This window comes from Vipera ursinii, assembly GCF_947247035.1.
Source record: "Vipera ursinii genome assembly, chromosome: 5".
Lineage (NCBI taxonomy): Eukaryota > Metazoa > Chordata > Lepidosauria > Squamata > Viperidae > Vipera > Vipera ursinii.
The window spans coordinates 46,257,264-46,277,665 of record NC_139518.1 but is presented as its reverse complement, the minus strand read 5'-3'; the positions used below and the strand labels follow the sequence as shown (position 1 = coordinate 46,277,665).

At 38.5% G+C, this 20,402-nt stretch overlaps 1 protein-coding gene across 6 annotated transcripts in view; it reads left to right on the top strand.

Annotated features, from left to right (window-relative positions):
• Positions 1 to 20,402, top strand: part of BTRC (beta-transducin repeat containing E3 ubiquitin protein ligase) — a 178,696-nt gene that overhangs the window by 18,653 nt on the left and 139,641 nt on the right. For 3 of the 6 annotated variants that reach the window (XM_083364360.1, XM_083364359.1, XM_083364357.1), the window contains exon 2: positions 2,126 to 2,194. The exons of the other annotated variants lie outside the window; for them this stretch is intronic. In XM_083364360.1, coding sequence (XP_083220486.1) covers positions 2,126 to 2,194 — 69 coding nt within the window. The remainder of the gene's footprint in view (positions 1 to 2,125; positions 2,195 to 20,402) is intronic. 6 annotated transcript variants of the gene reach the window in all.

Sequence of the window (20,402 nt, the reverse complement as noted above, 5' to 3'; positions counted from 1 at the left end):
AACATGGTTAAGAAACTTTGAGGAATTGTTGTCAAGATACCGTGGGATTTTAAAACATCATCAGTTAGCAATATTACTTTTACTATAATTACATAGGAATGTTGAGTTCTTAACATAGGCAAGAAATTGCAATCTTGACAATTGGAAAAAACTCTGTTCAGGCTCATCTCCTTTTAAAATGAAATTACTGCTATTGGTCCATTTTCTGCTGCTTTTCTTAAGGGTAGAATCATGATACAATCTCTCCTGACATTGTCCTATTTATGTTGATTAATTATTTTAGACACATGAACAGATATATGCGGGCACACTTACGATATTCAGACAATTTCTGTGCATGTATAAGAGCAATTTTTCCACAATATCTGGGTAATGTTAATTGAATCAGCCTGATTTGGTTCAGATCTCAGTACTGAACCTGATGAGCTTTTTAAAATCAAACTGGCAGGTTGAATCAAATGAGTGATTCAAAATGAATTTTGACTGACAAACCATGGCAGTTCAACATCAGTGTGCTCTACATGGCGGGCTGCCCTTGAAGACCATCCAGAAGCTACAACTTGTCCAGAATGCAGTGCTGAACGCAGTAATGCGTGCCCATTAATACCTCTATTGCATAAGCTGTGTGGGCTTCCAGTTTCCTTCAGGGTGCAGTTCAAGATGCTTGTTATTACTTTTAAAATTCTATATGGCCCAGTTAGCTTATATGTAGAACCACCTTTCCCTAAGAACAGATTATAGCCCTGCGCTTAGTCCCGTCCCTTAAACATTGCCACCCTAAGGCAGCTAGGAAGCACCTCTTTTTCATGGCACTCCATGCCACATGGAACATAATTCTCCCTGAAGTTCAGCAGACTTCTCCCCTCCTAACCTTCTGAAAAGCACTAAAGACCCGGCTTTCTCATCAAGCACTGGGATAGTTGGATGTAATATACAGTAATTCTGTACTGACAGTGAAAAGTCCTTTAAAAAGTCTCTAAATGAGAGTCTTTCTGAAGATTCAGAATAGACCTATGGTTCCTGCCAGAAGATAGGATAAAACATAAATGCAATAGGGAAAGATTGCCCTAAGAATTGTTTTTTGCTTTTCCTAATAATATAGAGAAGATTGTTGGCTTTTTCAATTAATTTATTGTTATTTTATTAAGGTTATGGCTTTCTACAAAATAACTTCCTTGTTATATATATATGTTATTTATTCAAGTATCAGTTACCAATTGTGATAAAGAAAATGATGAAACATATATCTCAATTTATCACAGCCCATCCTTTCATCAGATACAAATACAGAAGACATTGAGTCATTATGTCACAATGCATTTAATTCTTCACTACCTGCCCCATGCCAGATGTCTGTGTATTAGCTTCTTCTATTATCTTAGTGGTGGCACAGTGGTTAGAATGCAATATTGCAGGTTAACTCTGCCCACTGCCAGGAGTTTGATCCTGACGGTGCTCAAGGTTGATTCATCCTTCCATCCTTCTGAGGTTGGTAAAATAAGAATCCAGATTGTTGGGGGAAATGTGCTAACATTATAAACTGCTCAGATAGTGCTGTAAAACACTGTGAAGCAATATACAGTATAAGTTTAAGTGCTATTGCTATCTTTTATTCTATTACCACGTATATCATACATCCAAACATCACTAATGCATTGTTGAAGTTTGCAAGTACTATATTTTCATATTTTAGAGCAATGTGAATGTCAGTTTTTATAACCTGTACCAAGTTACATTTGTACTGTGTAGAAAATGACTTAAAGAGTTGCAAAAAGCATGAAGCGGTTTCATTGGGGACATAACCTGAATCAAAATGTTCACTCCAATTCAAATTAAATGCAGAGTATGTTGAGGTGGAGGGTTGTATGTCCCTTACCATATTTTTAAAAAGATTTTAGTACCTGAGATCTACTATACTGATGAATTTTATTGGAATGCAGTGTTTATAGAATTTTAAGTCCCCCCCCTGCAACTATAGTTCTATTACTGTACAGTATTTTGCACTTATACTTTACTTGAAAATTATATCGGAATATATGTTTGGTGTTTATTATCACCTGGAACAAATGTTAGGATAGCCAGGTCCCAATATAAAAGAAGATCTCTTATGTCTATTCTTTCCTAGCCACGAATACACATGCCTAAAGATGGATTCCAACTTACATCTTCTGGATACCAAGCATGGCTAAAGCAGGTTGGAATGTATTACTGTTTCTTATTTATGGTTAGAGTTTGCACTAGAAACATGTGCTTGTTTCATTAGTAAAGTATATACAGAATTCAACTCTAATCAAATAACAGTGCCATTTCTATATTCATGTGCATTTTGTGTCTGCATGCTGTGTACATTTCCACTTCTCATGAGTAAAAGTTCAAACAAGGATCATCAGAAGGGAGAGTGGAACAATACCTAGAAAGATGGGAAACAACAACTTAAATTGCCAAATTAAAATTAACCTTCAAGTGTGAAGATCTATAGTGGTGGTAATAACAGGGAGGGCAATGGGTTAATACACAGGAGACTTACATCTAGAGCCTAATTCAGATTTGATTGGGTAAAACAAGTGTGGACATTTGCTCATATCCCATAACAATCCTGCAGTTTGACACAATCTGACACTATTGGGACTCCCTGCTCAGACGTAGTCTAGTGCTATATTACTTTGGTGATTATTAAAGGCCAAGCTTTAGATGTTTCGGCACTCTGGCTCTAGCAATTGCTGTCAGCATCTTAAAACAAATCTAGTATAACAATTCTCCCCAAAGAATCCTGTTTTAAACTTTGCATGTGTGACACATGCATGCTTGTGGTAGTAGTTTTTGTGGGAAAATGCAGTAGAGATGAAAAGTTACACCTTTGTTGAAAGTAGGAATTATGTCATGGTATTGAAAAAGTAAAACAATGAAGATAAACTACATACTATGCTTATAGTTAGAGTAATGAACATTGTGCTGAAATAAATATCTCGTTGGAGTTCTGATAAAGTGAACTACATTGAAAAATCCATTAAATCAGGGGTGTCAAACTCGCAACATCACGTGACGTGTCGCGACGTATCACAACTTTTTTTCCTTTGCCGCCAATGGGGTGGGCACAGTTTCAGCATGATGCATCTGGCCCGTGGGCTGGCAGTTTGACACCCCTGCATTGAATTAAGCAGGATATAAAATAAAATTAAACATACTTTTAAAAGAAAGGATAGAATTTGAATGTTTCAGTGATTTTTTAAAAAAAATTATATGTGGGTCTAGAATCAGACTGAAGATCCAATTATTGAATGTGTAAAATCTGATGGAATGTTACGAAGAATTGCCAAGGGAATGTGAGGTTTTCTCTTTCAAAAATAGAATCTAGTAATAATAAAATTTAAATAAAGTGTCCCAAAGGTGCTTTTTCATGAGGCAACTGTAGTTTCTTGACTTCTCAAGAAAGTCCAGTTACCTCGTGAAAAAGCACCTTTGGGATAACTATGACCTGGATGACTGAGAATCTCCATAGACATTTAAATGAAGCGTTACCTTAATAGAGAGACAAACATTACCTTAAAAGAGAGACAAACCCTCAAATTGAGCTTATTTCCTCTTGTGTACATGGATACGTCCCTTCTATTTTCTTTGTAACAGTACAGGAAGTAGTTTACCACTATGTTTCTCTGGAACATTTTCTCAGCATCCCAGTCTAGCATTCCCTAACTAACTCCTAGTCAAGAATTAACTAGGCTTGATTCTGTTTAACTTTCTCAAACGGTGCTGCCACCTACTGAGCCATAGTGCACCTAATCATTAACTTACGGTATATGTTATAGTACAGAAGAAACAATTTTTTAGTCAATATGTTTTTATTCTATAACACGGATAGAATAGCTAAGAGTTAATCATGTAATAATTTAGTCATGTTATTTCTTTTCAAGACTATTTTTGCGTAAATCAGTAAGATCAGAAAAATGTTTAAAACATGGAATATGAATTTGCCTGTTTAAATTAAATCAGGTTAAATCATAGTCGAAGTCTTTATATTTCCTGACTTTATGATCGTATTACTTGCCTAAGCTACGTTTTTGTAAGAGTAGGTGTCACTTGAGTTTACCCCTTCACCATTATACTCCAATAATGGTGATACTCCAATAATGCTTAATAGAATCTTTAATGCATGGTTTACAGCAGAATGTGCTATTTTTCCTATTTCTTTTCAAAGTCTTTACCCACTGCACCTTTACCATCTATAAAATGCAGTATTTCTGGGGAGTTATTTTTTAGCTGGAGAGAAAGCAATATGCCAAGGATTCTACATCCTCATATTGATCCAAAATAAATTAAGTAAATAAAGTTGAAATTATTTGCAGTATTTTATTTGCAGTGTGGATAGTTTCCATCCTTTTTCAGGTATTTTTCAGCAATGACTACTTGTGTTTCTAAAATAAATATGTTGCTTTTTCTTATATACCTGTTCTTTGTCCCCTTCTTTGAATTGGCTTTGTTTTTTTAAATTGCTATGGGGGAGAATACAATTAGCAGAATTGAATTATGATATGAAGAAAATATTAGAAAAAAATGTTATTAAAAAGTAACATTGTAGCAAATCCTTTAGCTTGACCAAGCCTTTAGCAAAAATCTTGGTTTATGTGCAAACTGTTTTCCAAATTATTTCTTTCACTGGCAGTAGTGTTTTCCCTTTGCATTACTTTCTATTGATCTAGTGTCTGATTTATACATTAAATATAAGTAGCTTAGTAAAAGTGATCTTAAGACTAATTTATATTATAAATAAAAATGAAACAAAATGGATTTCTGCGAGGCTGCTCATGCAGTGAAATAGTAATAAAGCTGACCATTTTATTTAAAAATAATTGAATAGATTTGAATAATTTTAGCAACCTAAATTCAGAATAACTATTGAGCAGAAGCTGTGAGGGGTCAGTCATATTACTATTACTACTCTTGGTAGGCTTTTACAGAAAGTGGTATACTAAAATGAAGAGTAGTTGTGACTGGTGAACAAATTTTGTCCTTTTGTTTTATGAGCATAAGCTTTGGAGAGAAATAGATGTCCATGCTTCTTTTTAAGATTTTGATCTTGACTTTTTCCTTCCAATGAATGCCTTGTCCATTGACCAGTAACATCCCATCCTCAGCATGCTGATATATTTTTTTTAACGCTAAGTGTCCATTGGGAAAAATTGTTATGCTCTTTAATAGTTTAAAAGATGCTTGATTTTTTTCTTTGCCCAATCATTTAAAAATATGATTATTGAGTTATGAAATGATAGGTTTCATTCAGACATGATAGGCAATGAAATTCAACTATTCATTTTAAATGTCTGAATGGACATGGACTACCAAACAGCAAATGTGACAATAGTTGGATGGGCAGAAAATATAAAAAAGAAAAAAAGGGCAAAAAGGAAGAAAAGAGGGGGAGGGAAAAGTATATAAAAAAGGAAACAAAGCAAAACAAAAGAAATATAGAAAGAAATATCTTCCCCCTTTATAAAGACAAGTAGAAATATTTTCACTGAATCAACATCTTTTCTAATATTTCAGTCAATGTCTTAATCCCTTATCTCCTGTTTTATCTGTTGGCAAATAATAAAACCTCATCTTTCAGTTTTAAGCAGCAAAAGTCCATTAAGAGATTCCAGAGAGGAAAATATATGTATTTCATTCCTTTATATTATTTACTAAATTTATATCACCCCTCTTGCCTAGACATGGGTGTACTTTACACAATATCTTGTCATTTTCTCCAAAAATACAAAGAAAATAAATCTACCATATCTCATCTTGTATCTTTAAACAAATCTGTAAATTATTCAGATAAAAAATCCATTAAAAACTACTAGAATCAATAAATTAAAATTATTAATCTTTAATCCCTGCAAATGATGTCCCACAAATTAATTTCTTTACTTCATCTTCTCTCAATTTTAAAATAATAAAAATAATTTTAAAAAAATAAAATAATTAAAATAATTAAAACTCTCTTCCTATATTTGTCTATAAACAAATCTTTAAAGTTTCATCATTCAGTCCTAGTCAAGAAAAACCATTAAAAGCTGTTTTTAAAAAAGAGGATCATATATAGTTTAACCTTGATCAACCAAGCCAACTTTGTAAATCTTCGTTTTAGTTTTAAAAGTCTTAATTATTTCTTTTAGGTAATGTTGGAAAAGCTGATAGCTCCTCTCTTTTCTTTTTCTCAGGAAATAATATAGTGCATGTCTTTTGTAAACCCAAAGTAAAAAAACAACTGTCCAGTTAAAATCAAAATCCACATATCCAAGTCACTCTTCTGGTTTATTATTTGTTTACCTCTTAACTATTAAAACCTCAGTAGGTTTCATTTGTAGGTCCTGTATAACATATTTGTCAACATCATTCTTATATCATGTCAATTTTAAATCCATATCCCAAACAGCCTGATTCTCAGTTATATCAACAATAGCTCTGGTCTCTCTTCCACTTTTAATGGACTTTTAGAAAAGTCTAAAGCGAGTGTGACCAACCTTAGGCCCATGGGCCACATGCAGTCCTGGACAGCTAGTAATGCGGCCCTGTAAGTTTATAAACTTTTTAAATTATAGTGATTTTAGTGATATTTACATATATTAACTATATTATATATTTTATATATGGCCCAAGACCATTCCTCTTCATTTAGTGCAGACCAGGCAAGCCAAACGGTTGGATAGCCATGATCTAAAGGGCATTATTTTGGGTACATTGTTGCCCAATATCCTTAAATTCTTCCAGAATTAATATATTTTCTTCATTCTGGGGAAGTAAGAATTCGCCTTTAATGCAATCTTTTAAGTCTTTATGGCTGTCTCTAGTAACTAGCCTTCAAATTCTCATCATGTTTTGCTCTCATCTAAAACATTTTCCCAGGAAGAGATTTCTTACACTTAAATTCAAATCTTCATATATACTTAATATATTTTTAAACAAACTACAGGAAGTAATTCTTGTAACTTTTCCAAAACCTTTTTTCTAGTCAATCTGGCCCCATAGTCCATTTAAAAATTTTCTAGAATCGACGAATTCTAGCCACCCTTTTACTGCTCATTTCTAAGTAACATTTTTCTTTAGGTTTTAAACTTATATAAATCTTCTTTTCCTGTGGGTTGGAAGAAAATCACCCATTGTAATAAAACTTGTCCTTCTGGAGATTCTTAATGTCCAAAAAAGCAGGCTTACATTTGCAGTTTCCAATAAAAGTGATGAAGAAGGGAATTGGGCTAACTCAGTGTCCATTTGAAAGGCTCTGAACTGTGGCTTGGGCAAAGCTGTCTCTCCTGACTCCCAGAGCTCTAAAATCTTCTGAAGACCACTTACCACTGGGAGCATCTGTAAGAAGTACTTTGAGCAATCCCAGGTCCTCTCCTTTATCTGGGGATAAACTTAGGGAGCCAGTTTCTGCTCCACTTTCCACCATGATTGTCAGTGCCACTAAAAGTGAAGCCATCTTAGTCTGCCATTGCTTCCCTGGGAAGTGTCTCATATAATTTCCAATAACTTTATTTTTTTTAAAATTTTAATTCCATTTATATCCCGCCCTTCTCAGGGCGGCTTACAAGCTTAGCAGTAGCCTTCATTCTATGTATGTGCCTGCTTATTAGGGCTTTCACACACACACCCCCGAAGCGACATTATTACAAAGTCAGCTTAATTGCCCCCAACAATCTGTTCACTTGTACACCATTGCACATCCTTTTCATCATTTATTCCTTCTTCCCGTTCAAAACATCTTCATTTATTCCACTCTACCCAGATAAATGCTGAGCATTTGCTTTCATCTATTGCCTGCTCCTGCTGTCACTCTGGGGAGGAAGGGTAATCTGTCTTCATCTCTGTCTGCCACACCAATCTTCTCAGTCACTATCAGATCACCCAAAGGACAAGTTCTACTCCCCTTTCCAGTTCCTGCCTACTCACTCTATTTTCATTCAGGATCATAGTTGGATGGCTCTTTCATCCTCTGCTCTCCACAGCATTCTTCTGCCCTTGCCCTCTTCTGCCATTTTCATTGCTGTAGTTCTCAGTCTGTATTAATCCCCCACATTATTACCTTCTGACTTTATGACACTTCCTCAATTATTCCCATCCTATTCTTCCTTTATCCTACAATCTCCCTTAATTATTTTCCTTTTCCTTTTAAAACTCCCAGGTTTACTGTTCTTTTTATTTCAGCTCTTCCCAGATAATCCTGTATTTCAGTCTTCCTTCTGCTCTTGTCTTTTGATCCTGTAACCACAGTGGCCTACCTTCTCTCTACCACTTTCATGATCTCCTTCAGGATTTCTCTAATTTTTCCAAACATTCATTCTATACATCCATTTCTCTTCTTTCAAATCCTCCTGCTACAACTAACAATCTTCCCTCCCATTTATATCTCCTTCTGTCTTTGTATGCATGAGTGTGCCCAGTCTTTCTCAGTCCTCTTCTTTGGATCACAGTCTGAGATGCAAAGAGAGCGAATTTGGGCTTCCAGCTTCTCTTTCAGTTGTGGCTTCTCAGATCACCATGGTTCTGTGGAAGATACTCTCCTTTTCCACACATCTGCAATCTTTGCTGCCCAACTTTTCCAACATGACATAATTCAGTGGTCTGTGCATGTTATCCCTCCAGCTAGCAGATCAATTGTATCATCTGTTCCCTTTGTTTCCTCCATTTTTCTGTCATTTGCCCCCTTCAGCTAAGATTGTATCATTCTCTTTCACACTTAGTGTTTGAAAAGATTTTTTATACTATTAGCCTTCAATCCCCAAATACTGGTTCTTACTCTTAGTATCTAGCTAAAGCAGTTTCCTTTCCTGTAGTGCCTGCTTAATGTTGCCTATAAACTCCTTGGTGATAGGTTTTTCAATGTAAACATCACTACACTTTTTTCAAGAAAAAAGAGAGGTAGTCCTAGTTTTGTGACTGCCATATTTGATGATTGTTCATAGTTACGACTGCAATGAAGAAGTATGACCATTCCTCACATTTATGACTTTTGCAGGTCTGTAAAGCAAAGAAAAGTTGAAGTAAGACCATAAGCACAATTGCAGTTTCACTTAGTGACAGCTTCATTTAATAACTGAGTTGCCAATCCTAGTTGTGGTAGCTAAATGAGCTACCTGTTCATACTTTCCACAGGTCACCAAATCCACATCTTGCATTTGGAGAATTTTTTCAATCACTTATTAAAGACAATAAAATTGGCAGTTTTGAGTAAATGTATTCCATTAAATGATGGGTGTGTTTGTTGCATATTCCTTGCACAACTTTGAGTGTGGTGGTATGTTACATTTTTAAAATACCTGTTTAGACAGACATGCCCATATATATAGTAACTAGAGTAAAAATTATGTAGGTTTTTTTAGAATGTGTAATAGAGATTGCTTTTTTATATCTCTTTGCAATGTTTTATCCAGTAGATGATATACTATGATTTAGCAATTGCCGAACTAAGGGATTGTAATTTGGCTGAGACAATCTGGTAGGGCTAGAGTTTAGTTGTGTTTTTTAATTAGATATTGTGAGTGCTCACTGACTGTAAAAATAACTACAACTTTATGCTATCAGTTAAACAAGTATTATCAGAGGGATTAATAAATGCAGTTGTAGTGAGTCAGTTGAAGAACTGGGTAAAAAACCACAATATATTCTGTGGTGAATATTTCCATAAAAGTTTATAACTACTTTTTCTCCTCTTTTCTTTAAAGATATATTTCATAAGTAATGGGGACAATTTCACATGAAGCATGCTTGAGAAAGGCCCCAACCCTGTTAGAAGGTAGAAAGAAACCTGATTCTTGGGCCTGTGCAAATTATTCAATGAAGTGTTTCTCAAAGCAGCTATTTGCAGGCTAAACCCGTCTGCTTCGAGGCCCTTCTGAAATCTTTTTGGGTGCATATGCGTATGCCTGGAAAATACTTCCACAGGGATAATTAGTTTAACACAGTACTAGAAAAAAAAAGTCTACTTGAACTTCCTATCATTTCAGGCTAAACTTTGTGTGTTTGTTTTGTTAAAAAAACACACACACCAAACGCTGAGAACAATAACAATTCTCCATGAGGCTTTAAGAGTAGTAACTGTTCCCTTTGTCTCACATTTGTTGTGTCCCCACCCCACCCCCACCCTCAAGCTTCTTTTGTGGGAGCCTCTTCTTGTTTTTGCTTATGAATTATTTAATCGATACTGTTTAAGAAGTAAAATATCTTAGTTATTTATGTTAACCCTTCTTGAATATGTAATTTTTTCACACATTTTCTTGATCTAATATATTTTTTTTATTGAAAAGTTTTAACATACAATTTTTCTTTAAGAATCCCCCCTCCCCCTCCCTCCTCCCTCCCCCCCTACCTCTCCCCCCTCCCCCCCTCCCCCCCCCGACTTCCCAGAGCTAAATACAAGGTATATATAAAAAAACAATCATAAACAACCATATACTAACAACCATAAACTCTAAAATCCATCACTCTCTAGCTTATATAAGATAAGACAAACCTTAATAATATTAAATATATATAAAGAAACTAAAGTAGAAAAAGAAAAAAAGAAAGAAGACTTATTCAAATGCTACATGAAACTTCTTAATCCTATACTTGTTCTGGATAAACTCAATCCACTTTCTCCATTCCATAATATAACGTTCTTGCGAGTGATCTTTCAAATAGGCCGAAATCTTCGCCATCTCTGCCAGGTCGGAGACCTTTAAAGTCCACTCTTCTATAGTCGGCAGTTCCTCTTTCTTCCAATACTGACCTATCAAAAGTCTTGCTGCCGTAATTAAATTTAACATCAACTTAGTGTCCACAACCGTAGCATCCGTAATTATTCCCAACAAAAAGAGTTGCGGACAAAACTTTATCCTTTGCTTAAAAATCTTCTGCATATTCCACCAAATTTTTATCCAAAAAACCTTGATCTTTTTACAAGTCCACCATACATGAAAATATGTTGCATCTTCATCTCCACATCTCCAGCATTTTGGCTGATAATTCGGATACATACTTGCAAGCTTTTTAGGATCTAAATGCCATCTATAAAACATTTTATAAAAGTTCTCTCTTAAGTTTTGAGCTTGTGTAAATTTTACGTTCCTCACCCAAATCTTTTCCCACGTGTCCATTGTGATAACTTCCTGGATGTTTTGGGCCCATTTTATCATACAATCCTTAACGAGTTCTGTTTCTGAATCAATCTCTATCAATGCAAGATATATCCGTTTAATATGTGCTGGTCCCTGATTTCTAATTTGCATCATCAGATTTTCATCAGTCATTGTAAAACCATTTTTCTGATCTTCTTTCCACCTGGCCCGTAGCTGAGTATATTGAAACCAATTTTGAACAATCTTCTCGTCTCGCAAGAGACTATATGGCTTCAAACACCAAACATTTCTTTCCAAGCTTAAAATCTCCTTATACGTAGTCACATCATGTTTGAAACCAGCATGTATATTTTCTATTGCGTGTTTTGGAATTGCCCACAATGGTATCTTACAATCTAACTTATGTCTGTACTTCTTCCAAACTCTCAGCAAAGCCTGTCTTAAAATATGCACTCTAAACACATTATCTACCTTCTTATCATACAACAAATATGCATGCCAGCCAAACAGCAAGTCGTGGCCCTCAAGATTTAATAATCTCTCTTGTGTCAAATTAATCCAATCACTTATACCTGCTAACGCAGCAGCTTCATAATATAATTTAAAGTTAGGCATTTTAAGACCACCTCTTTCACGAGTATCCTGCATAATCTTTAGTTTAACTCGTGGCCTTTTCCCTGCCCAAACAAATTTATTGATACCTCTCTGCCATTCCTCCAAATTGGAATCTTTCTTAAGAACCGGTATCATTTGAAATAAAAATAAAAATTTAGGCAGGACATTCATTTTTACTGCTGCTATTCGCCCCAACAAAGACAATTGCAGTTTTTCCCAACTCTCCATTTCTTTTTGGATTTTTCCCCATAATTTTTCATAGTTATTTTTATATAATTTTATTTAATTTATTTATTTATTTAATTATATTTATATACCGCCCTATTCCCTGAGGACTCAGGGCGGTTTACAGGGGATTAAAAATCCAAAATACAAAAATTAAGAACCAAATTAAAAAAAATTAAATTAACCCTGTAGTCAGTTAAAAAAAGAACCCCAAATTAAAAATTCCTCCTCAGTCTGGGCCCGAGAGCTCGAAGAGCCAGGTCTTCAGGCCCCGGCGGAATGATCGGAGGTCGGGGGCAGTCCTCAGCTCCACCGGCAGCTGGTTCCAGAGGGCAGGCGCTCCCACCGAGAAGGCCCTATCCCTGGGTGTCACCCGCCGGCAATCTCTCACCGGCGGAACCCTGAGCAGACCCTCCCTGTGGGAGCGCACTGGGCGAAGGGCGTTTGATGCCGGCAGCAGGTGTTCCCTCAAATAACCCGGACCCAGGCCATGTAGGGCTTTATAGGTGATAACCAGCACCTTGAATTTCACCCGGAGGGCAACCGGAAGCCAATGCAGCTCGCGGAGTAGAGGTGTTACATGGGAGTATCGGGAAACCCCCATTACAACTCGCGCGGCCGCATTCTGCACCAGTTGAAGCCTCCGAGTGGTCTTCAAGGGCAGCCCCATGTAGAGAGCGTTACAGTAGTCCAAACGGGAGGTCACAAGCGCATGAGTGACTGTGCGTAGGGCGTCTCGGTCCAAATAGGGACGCAACTGGCGCACCAGGCGAACCTGTGCAAAAGCCCCCCTGGTCACGGCTCCTATATGATCTTCAAAATTGAGCCGTGAATCCAGGAGGACGCCCAAGTTGCGAGCCCTATCAACGGGGGGCAACACCTCACCCCCCATCGTTAGAGGTGGAATAACATGGTTAACCCGAGACGCCAATATGCACAGCCACTCAGTCTTGGCGGGATTGAGACGAAGCCTGTTTCTCCCCATCCAGACCTGAACCGCCTCCAGGCACCGGGACATCACGGAGAGGGCATCACTGGGTTGGTTCGGGGTGGAAAGAAAAAGTTGGGTATCATCAGCGTACTGGTGATACCCCACCCCAAAACCACGAATGATCTCACCCAGCGGCTTCATGTAGATGTTGAACAGGAGAGGCGAGAGAACCGACCCCTGAGGAACTCCACAAACGAGAGACCTCGGGGCGGATCTCTGCCCTCCTGTCAACACCGACTGCGAGCGGCCCCGGAGGTAGGAGGAGAACCACCGTAAAACGGTGCCTCCCACTCCCAACCCCCTGAGACGTCGCAGCAGGATACCATGGTCGATGGTATCAAAAGCCGCTGAGAGATCTAATAGGACCAGGACAGAGGAGCAGCCCCTGTCCCTAGCCCTCCAGAGATCATTCACCAGTGCGACCAATGCCGTCTCCGTGCTGTGTCCGGGCCTGAAGCCCGATTGGTACGGGTCCAGATAATCAGTTTCCTCCAGGAACATAGGGAGCTGATGCGCCACCACACTCTCAACAACCTTCGCCAGAAAGCGAAGGTTGGAGACTGGACGATAGTTGTTTAAAACAGCCGGGTCCAAAGCAGGCTTCTTGAGGAGGGGTCTCACCACCGCCTCCTTCAGGGCGGCAGGGAAGACACCCTCCTTCAAAGAAGCAGTTATTACTGCATGGAACCAGCCTCGTGTTCCCTCCCGAGCCGCATAAGCTAGCCAGGAGGGGCACGGATCCAACAAACAGGTGGTGGAGCTCAGTCTCCCCATGATCCTGTCCACATCATCAGGGGAAACAGGGTCGAACTCAGTCCAGATAACATGCTCAAGACCGCCTGATTCCTCCACATCAGACTCTGCCCAGTCAGAGTCCAGGCCGGTCCGGATCCGAGCGATTTTGTCCGCCAGATGATGACTAAACTCCTCGGCTCGTCCCTGCAAGGGATCCTCTCTCACCTCCTGGTTAAGGAGGGAGCGAGTCACCCTAAACAGGGCGGCTGGGCGATTATCTGCGGATGCGACAAGGGCGGCAAAGTAGTTAGACTTCGCCGTCCTTATCGCTGCAAGATAAGACCTTATAAAGGTTCTTAACTGCAATCGGTCGGATTCGGATCGGCTGGATCTCCAACCGCTCTCTAGACCTCGTCTCCGACGCTTCATCTCCCGGAGCTCCACAGAGAACCATGGGGCCCAACGGGATCTGCGCCGAATCAGAGGTCGCATGGGTACAACGCAGTCGAGTGCCCTGGTGGCAGCCGTTTCCCAGGCCTCCACCAGAGCATCAACTGGGCTGTGGGTAAGGGTGATAGGTATCGGCCCAAGCGCCCTCTGGAACCGGTCCGGGTCCATTAGGCGCCTGGGGCGGAACCACCTGGTCGGTTCCGCCGCCCAGCGGCGGGGGATGACATGACGGAAAACCAGCCTCAGGAGGTAATGATCTGACCATGACAGAGGGGTGATAGATGGAGAACCCCCTCCCAGATCATCCAACCACTGTCCAGACAGGAACACCAGGTCGAGAGTATGATCCCCCTCGTGAGTAGGGCCCTCAATAACCTGGGTCAGGCCCATGGCTGTCATGGAAGCCATGAACTCCCGAGCTAACTCCGACGACCCCCCCAGTGATGGCAGGTTGAAGTCACCCAGGACTATAAGCCTGGGGAACTCCACCGCCAACCCCGAGAGGGTGTCGAGCAGCCCAGGCAGGGCTGTTGCCACACAGCTGGGCGCCAGGTATGTGAGCAACAAGCCCAACTGAACCCGAGGACCACATCTCAAGAGAAGGGATTCACTCCCGGCCATCTGGACAATGGTGGCCTCCCGGGGACACAAGGTCTCCCGAATAACCACTGCCACCCCACCACCCCTGCCCTGAGCCCGTGGCTGGTGCAGCACCCGGAAACCTGGCGGGCATAACTCGGTGAGAGGCACCCCTCCCTCCGAACCCAACCAAGTTTCCGTGATGCACGCTAGATCCGCACATTCCTCCTCGATCAGATCACGGATGAGGGGAGCTTTGTTAACTACGGATCTAGCGTTAAAATAGACCAACCTGAGCTCAGGGGCCTGATCACCCTCATCCCCGGGTAAGAGGGTGCTAACCGGAGGGTCGGAGCGCGCCACCGCTCGGAGATAGCGGGGGCGTGATCCCAGATGTTGATATGGCCCTCCGCGCAAACACCTGCTGCCATTCCCTATCGCCGTGGGGATTTGAAGCCCCACCCCCACATTCTCAGAACCAGCAGCCACCTCCCCAGACCCCGTCCCGTCAGGACCTCTAACAGGACCAGACTGAGTGCCGGTTAAAGATTCCCTCCCTACCCCCCCCTCCCTCCCCCTCCCTAACTTCTTAAAATAACCGGCTAAAAATTTTATCAGGGGCCTCTTCGCATGTCTTAACTCGAGGCCCCTATCTTGTATTAGAGGGCGACAAAAACACCCCCAAATATTTAACCCTTTTGACAATCTCAAATCCAGTTAACCCTTCTAAAAGGGCCTTTTGCGATGCTGTCATGTTTTTAGCCAAAATTTTAGTTTTCTGTACATTAACTTTAAATCCAGAAACCTTCCCATATTGCATTATTATCTCCATCAGGTCCACAACAGAGTTCTCCGGCTGGGTCACTGTAACAACCAGATCGTCTGCGAACGCTCTCAATCTATAATCCTGATCTCTAATCTGTATACCCTTAATTCTTTCCGAATTACGTATTTTTACCAATAATATCTCCAATGTTAACACAAATAACAAGGGCGATAACGGACACCCTTGCCTTGTGCCCTTCTCAATATTACATACTTCTGTCAAACTATTGTTAACTATTATTCGGGCTGTTTGTTTTTGATATAATGCCCTGATTGGTTGCAAAAATTTATCCCCAAAATTCATTTTGTCTAAAACTTTCATCAAAAATTGCCAATTCAATTGATCAAAAGCTTTTTCAGCGTCTAAAAAGATTAGCGCCGCAGGGATCTGGTTGTTCCTTTCCAAAAATTCCAACACATCTACTATATGCCTCACGTTATTTTTCATTTGCCTACCACTAATAAACCCAGTTTGATCCCCATGAATCACCCGTTGCAGAACCCTCATCAATCTATTAGCCAACACCTTAGCAAATATCTTATAGTCTGTATTTAATAGTGATATCGGTCTATAGTTTTTTACTTGAGTAGCATCTTGGTCTTCCTTCGGAATCAAAGAGATAAAAGCAGTTCTCCAAGATTGAGGCACCTTTCCCCCTCGCTGGATTGTCTGGAACAGTTCCTTTAATGGTTTAACCATCTCTAATTGTAAATTTTTATAGTAGGCCGCCGTCAAACCATCTGTACCTGGCGCTTTATCTACCTTCAGTTCCTTAATTACTGTAAGTATTTCTTCTTCTGTAATCAGTTGATTAATCTCCTCTTTTTGTACTTGTGTAAGCACCGGGATGCTAGCATTCTCCAAATATTCATCAATATCTTTTTCATTAATCTTCTCCTTAGCATATAATTTAGAATAAAAATCCACAAAGGCTTTCTTAATAAAATCCTGTTGAAACACCATTTTTCCCTTGTGTTCAATTTTGTCTATGTTAGAAGCCCTCTGCTTTTTCCTTAGTCTGTAAGCTAGCCATCTACCTGGCTTATTAGCATTGCAAAAAGTATTATGCCTGGCAAACCTCAAATTGGTTGCCACTTGATCAGCCATTAATTTATCAAATTGTCCTCTTAATAGCTTAATAGCCTCCTTAATCTTCACATCCAATGGATTCAGAATCAAAGCATTCTCTTTCTCCTTAATTTCATTCTCCAATTCTTTCCTTCTAGCTTCCAAAATACGTCTATGTTTATTGTTCATATATATCAACACTCCTCTCATATAGGCCTTGCTAGCATCCCAGACCATATCCATAGAGGTATCCTTATTCATATTAAGTTAAAAAAAATCCTTCATTCGCTGTTTACACTCTTCAACATTTTTCTGGTTTCTAAACAAATTCTCATTTACGCGCCACGAGCGCCTATCTCTATTGTCCTTATTAATCTCTAACCATACTGGGCTATGGTCAGAAATAGCTCTTGCACAAATCTTCACCTTTTTAGTCCTAGAAAAAAAATCATTAGTCAACAAAATAAAATCAATCCTAGAAAAAGATTGATGTCTATCAGAAAAAAAAGTATAATCCTTTTCATGCGGGTGTATGTCACGCCAAATATCTCGCAATTCCAGATCATCCTTCATTTCAAAAAAAGACTTTGGTAATCTGGCATGACACGGAATACGCTTAAAAAAGCCAGCCTTGTCCATCTGTACGTCCACTACACCATTCCAATCCCCCATAAAAATAAACGATTTGTAATCCAACTGGGTAAGCTTTGTATGAAGTAAACTAAAAAAGTCAGCCTGTTGTTGTTGTTGATTAGGGGCATACAGTCCAACTAAAAGCGTTTTTTTGCCTTCTAACAACAAGTCTATCATTACGTATCTTCCATGCTTGTCTGCTTCAATTAAGTCCGCTGTTATGGCACTTTTAATATAAACAACGACTCCATTTTTCTTATTCATTGCAGAGGCAACAAAGTGCGTACCCAGTCTTGAGTTCAATAAAAGCTTTTGGTCCATAGCCCTAATATGCGTTTCTTGCAAACATATAACATCAGTTTTAAATTGTTTTAAATATAAAAAAACTTTCTTTCTCTTCTGAGGCGAGTTCAATCCATTAACATTCCAAGTCAAAAATTTAGTCGCCATTCTTATCGCCCCGAAGCTTTTGGAGCACCTCACCAATGGCCTTACCGTCATTAGGCCGCGCTCCTCCCACTGCCTCGCTGTAAGTGCGCTTTGAAGATTCCAAAAACTTCTGCTGGTCTTGTTCTTTTATCTGTTTTGCTCTTTTTAAAGCAGCACGCGTCACCCTCTGCTCTCCAGCGTCAGCCTCTTCTTGTTTTTGCTTATGAATTATTTAATCGATACTGTTTAAGAAGTAAAATATCTTAGTTATTTATGTTAACCCTTCTTGAATATGTAATTTTTTCACACATTTTCTTGATCTAATATATTTTAAAACCTATTAAAAGTAACACAATCCAGAGCTTTGTGATCAATTTGACAGTTTAAAATGATAAATTTCAGAAAAACTGTTTGTGGCTCTTAAATATAATTTGATCATAATTGATAATTTTGTATTCATGTATATTAGTTTAAAGACCAGATTATTTACAGAATTCCTTGAAATCATACATGTCTTTTACTCCCCCCCCTAATAATTTAAAATCTAAGGAGTCATATATTAATTACAGAATTTTGTACAGTCTTCATTGAATTCGTTCTGACAAGTTTTATTTGTGCTATTTTCACATTCACTTACCTACTTATTAGGAGTTGTGCCCACAGTTTGCAAAAAAGTTATTGAATATTTTCCAAAAATTCCACAACAGACCACAGCTTAGTGGAGATTTGTATATATTTATTGTAATTTGGTCTCTGAATTAGTGTAAGTTTACATAATGGATAGTTTCTGTATATAGCCAATGAATAAAAGTACTGTGACCCAGTAGATTCTCCAATTCTAATATCCTTCTAACTTTTCTACCAGGATTGTGTCTCACAGGCCCAATTACTTTGGTTTTACTCATTCCAGAATTTGATGATAAGAGAATTTTTGCAAATTGTTATCACTTGTGCTGCTTAACATCTTTGTGAAACATTGGAAGAATTCGTGGTTTTATGTAGCTGATGCACAGTTTTATTTTATCTTCCATTGGAATTCTAGTGAGGCAGAGGATGCCCTTAACAAGTGCTTGAAAGTTGCTTTAGATGAAATGATAGGAAATAATTGGAGCTGAATTCAAATGGGGAAGGAGTGCCTTTTAAAAACAGCACTTGCCTTGACAATTGATTCTGGGGGTTAAAGATATATCCACTAAAATGCATGCCAATGATTTCTAGATTGGATTAGTTAGATAATGCACTATATTTAAAGATTGTTCCTAAATTTCACTAGTTATGGAATGTATTAAGAACAGTTCTGTGGAGAAAATATGTAATCTGTGTTATTCAGAACTGCATTGTTTTTACACTTGGAAGCCCTGCATAGTTCCACTATTTATGAAAAGAGAGATTTTTCTCCAAACGTTTTGGCCAGGCTATGGCTTTTCTGTGAAATTCCTTATTGTCATTTAAGTGTGTATGGGTTGGTGTCCTTGCAACAAAGTAACTGTTGTCTACCTGTGTATGAGTTTATGGAATCTATCATACAACTGGTAGTTTACCAAGGCAGGATTCAAAACCCCACTGCTAAATTTATCTTTATGCTACTTTCTTTTCCATGCAGGGATTAAGGGATTTGTCAATCCTATTGGATTCAAAATTCTGGATGAATTCTAAAGCATGCTGTATGTACAACAAATAACTGCAAAGAAATAGTTAAATAATGCCTTGGAATAAGGAAGTTTGGGTCCAATTTTTGACTCCAGTGTTGGCTTGCTGGGTGACCTCCAGAAAAGCAATTAACCTTTGTTCTTCTATAAAGGCAAAAGCAGTTATAACAACAATACAGATACCCTGTTGTTACCACAGAGACCAGTATAGAATAAAAAGGAATTCTTTGTATGAACACTAGGTAGGACAATCTATTTTTCCTATGACCATTAAGCAGGGTTTATTTGAGCCCTTTAATAATTTCCAGATTTCTTCCCTTTTCATTTTCAAATTAAAATACAATATTTCATATTATTTTCTGTTAAAATATGCCCCATGTTTTTAAACATAACAAGAGGTAAAAGTTTAAAAAAGAGAGGAAACCCCATTGGATTATATAAATTTTATGGAGAATAGAAAGAGTTTGGGACAGTTATTATAATCTTATTGGTTATAATAAGCTATAAGGACAAAGTAAAAGGTGTGTCTTCCTAATTCTGGTGGATTTCCTATTTGGCAATGTAATGGGTGCTTGTTATTTAGTTTATTTCAGAATGTATTAGATTTTTATTCCACAAAGATTTTTTTCCTCTTTGTGCATTCATATATTTTGCACTTGATTTCTAGTTTCACTACCAAAGGATCCTCTAGTTTTGTTTGTCATATATAACACTAGATATTTCCTTTGAGAAAAGCATAATCTGAACATTTAAAAGTTAGAACAATGAAGACTATGAAATGCTTTTTGTTAGATGTTGTGTCTTCTCTCTGCCTTTGGAAAATGAGTTAAGCAGACTCACCTTTTTCATCCCAATCCTTGAAATTATTTACGATTGTATCTACCTTTAGTGATCTTCATTGACTGCCAGTTTTCAGGGTATTGGTGTTGACTTTTAAGGCCCTAAATGGCTTGAAGCATATGTTTTTGTTGGAGTGCAGAGTTGATTATAGTGGTGATCATAGGCAGTGCCTGGAGGCAGTAGTCTGAGTGAGGAGCTTAAAATTAATTGCTTTGGGAGATATATTAAACATGGTGTCCAATCAGACTATATATTTGCTAAGA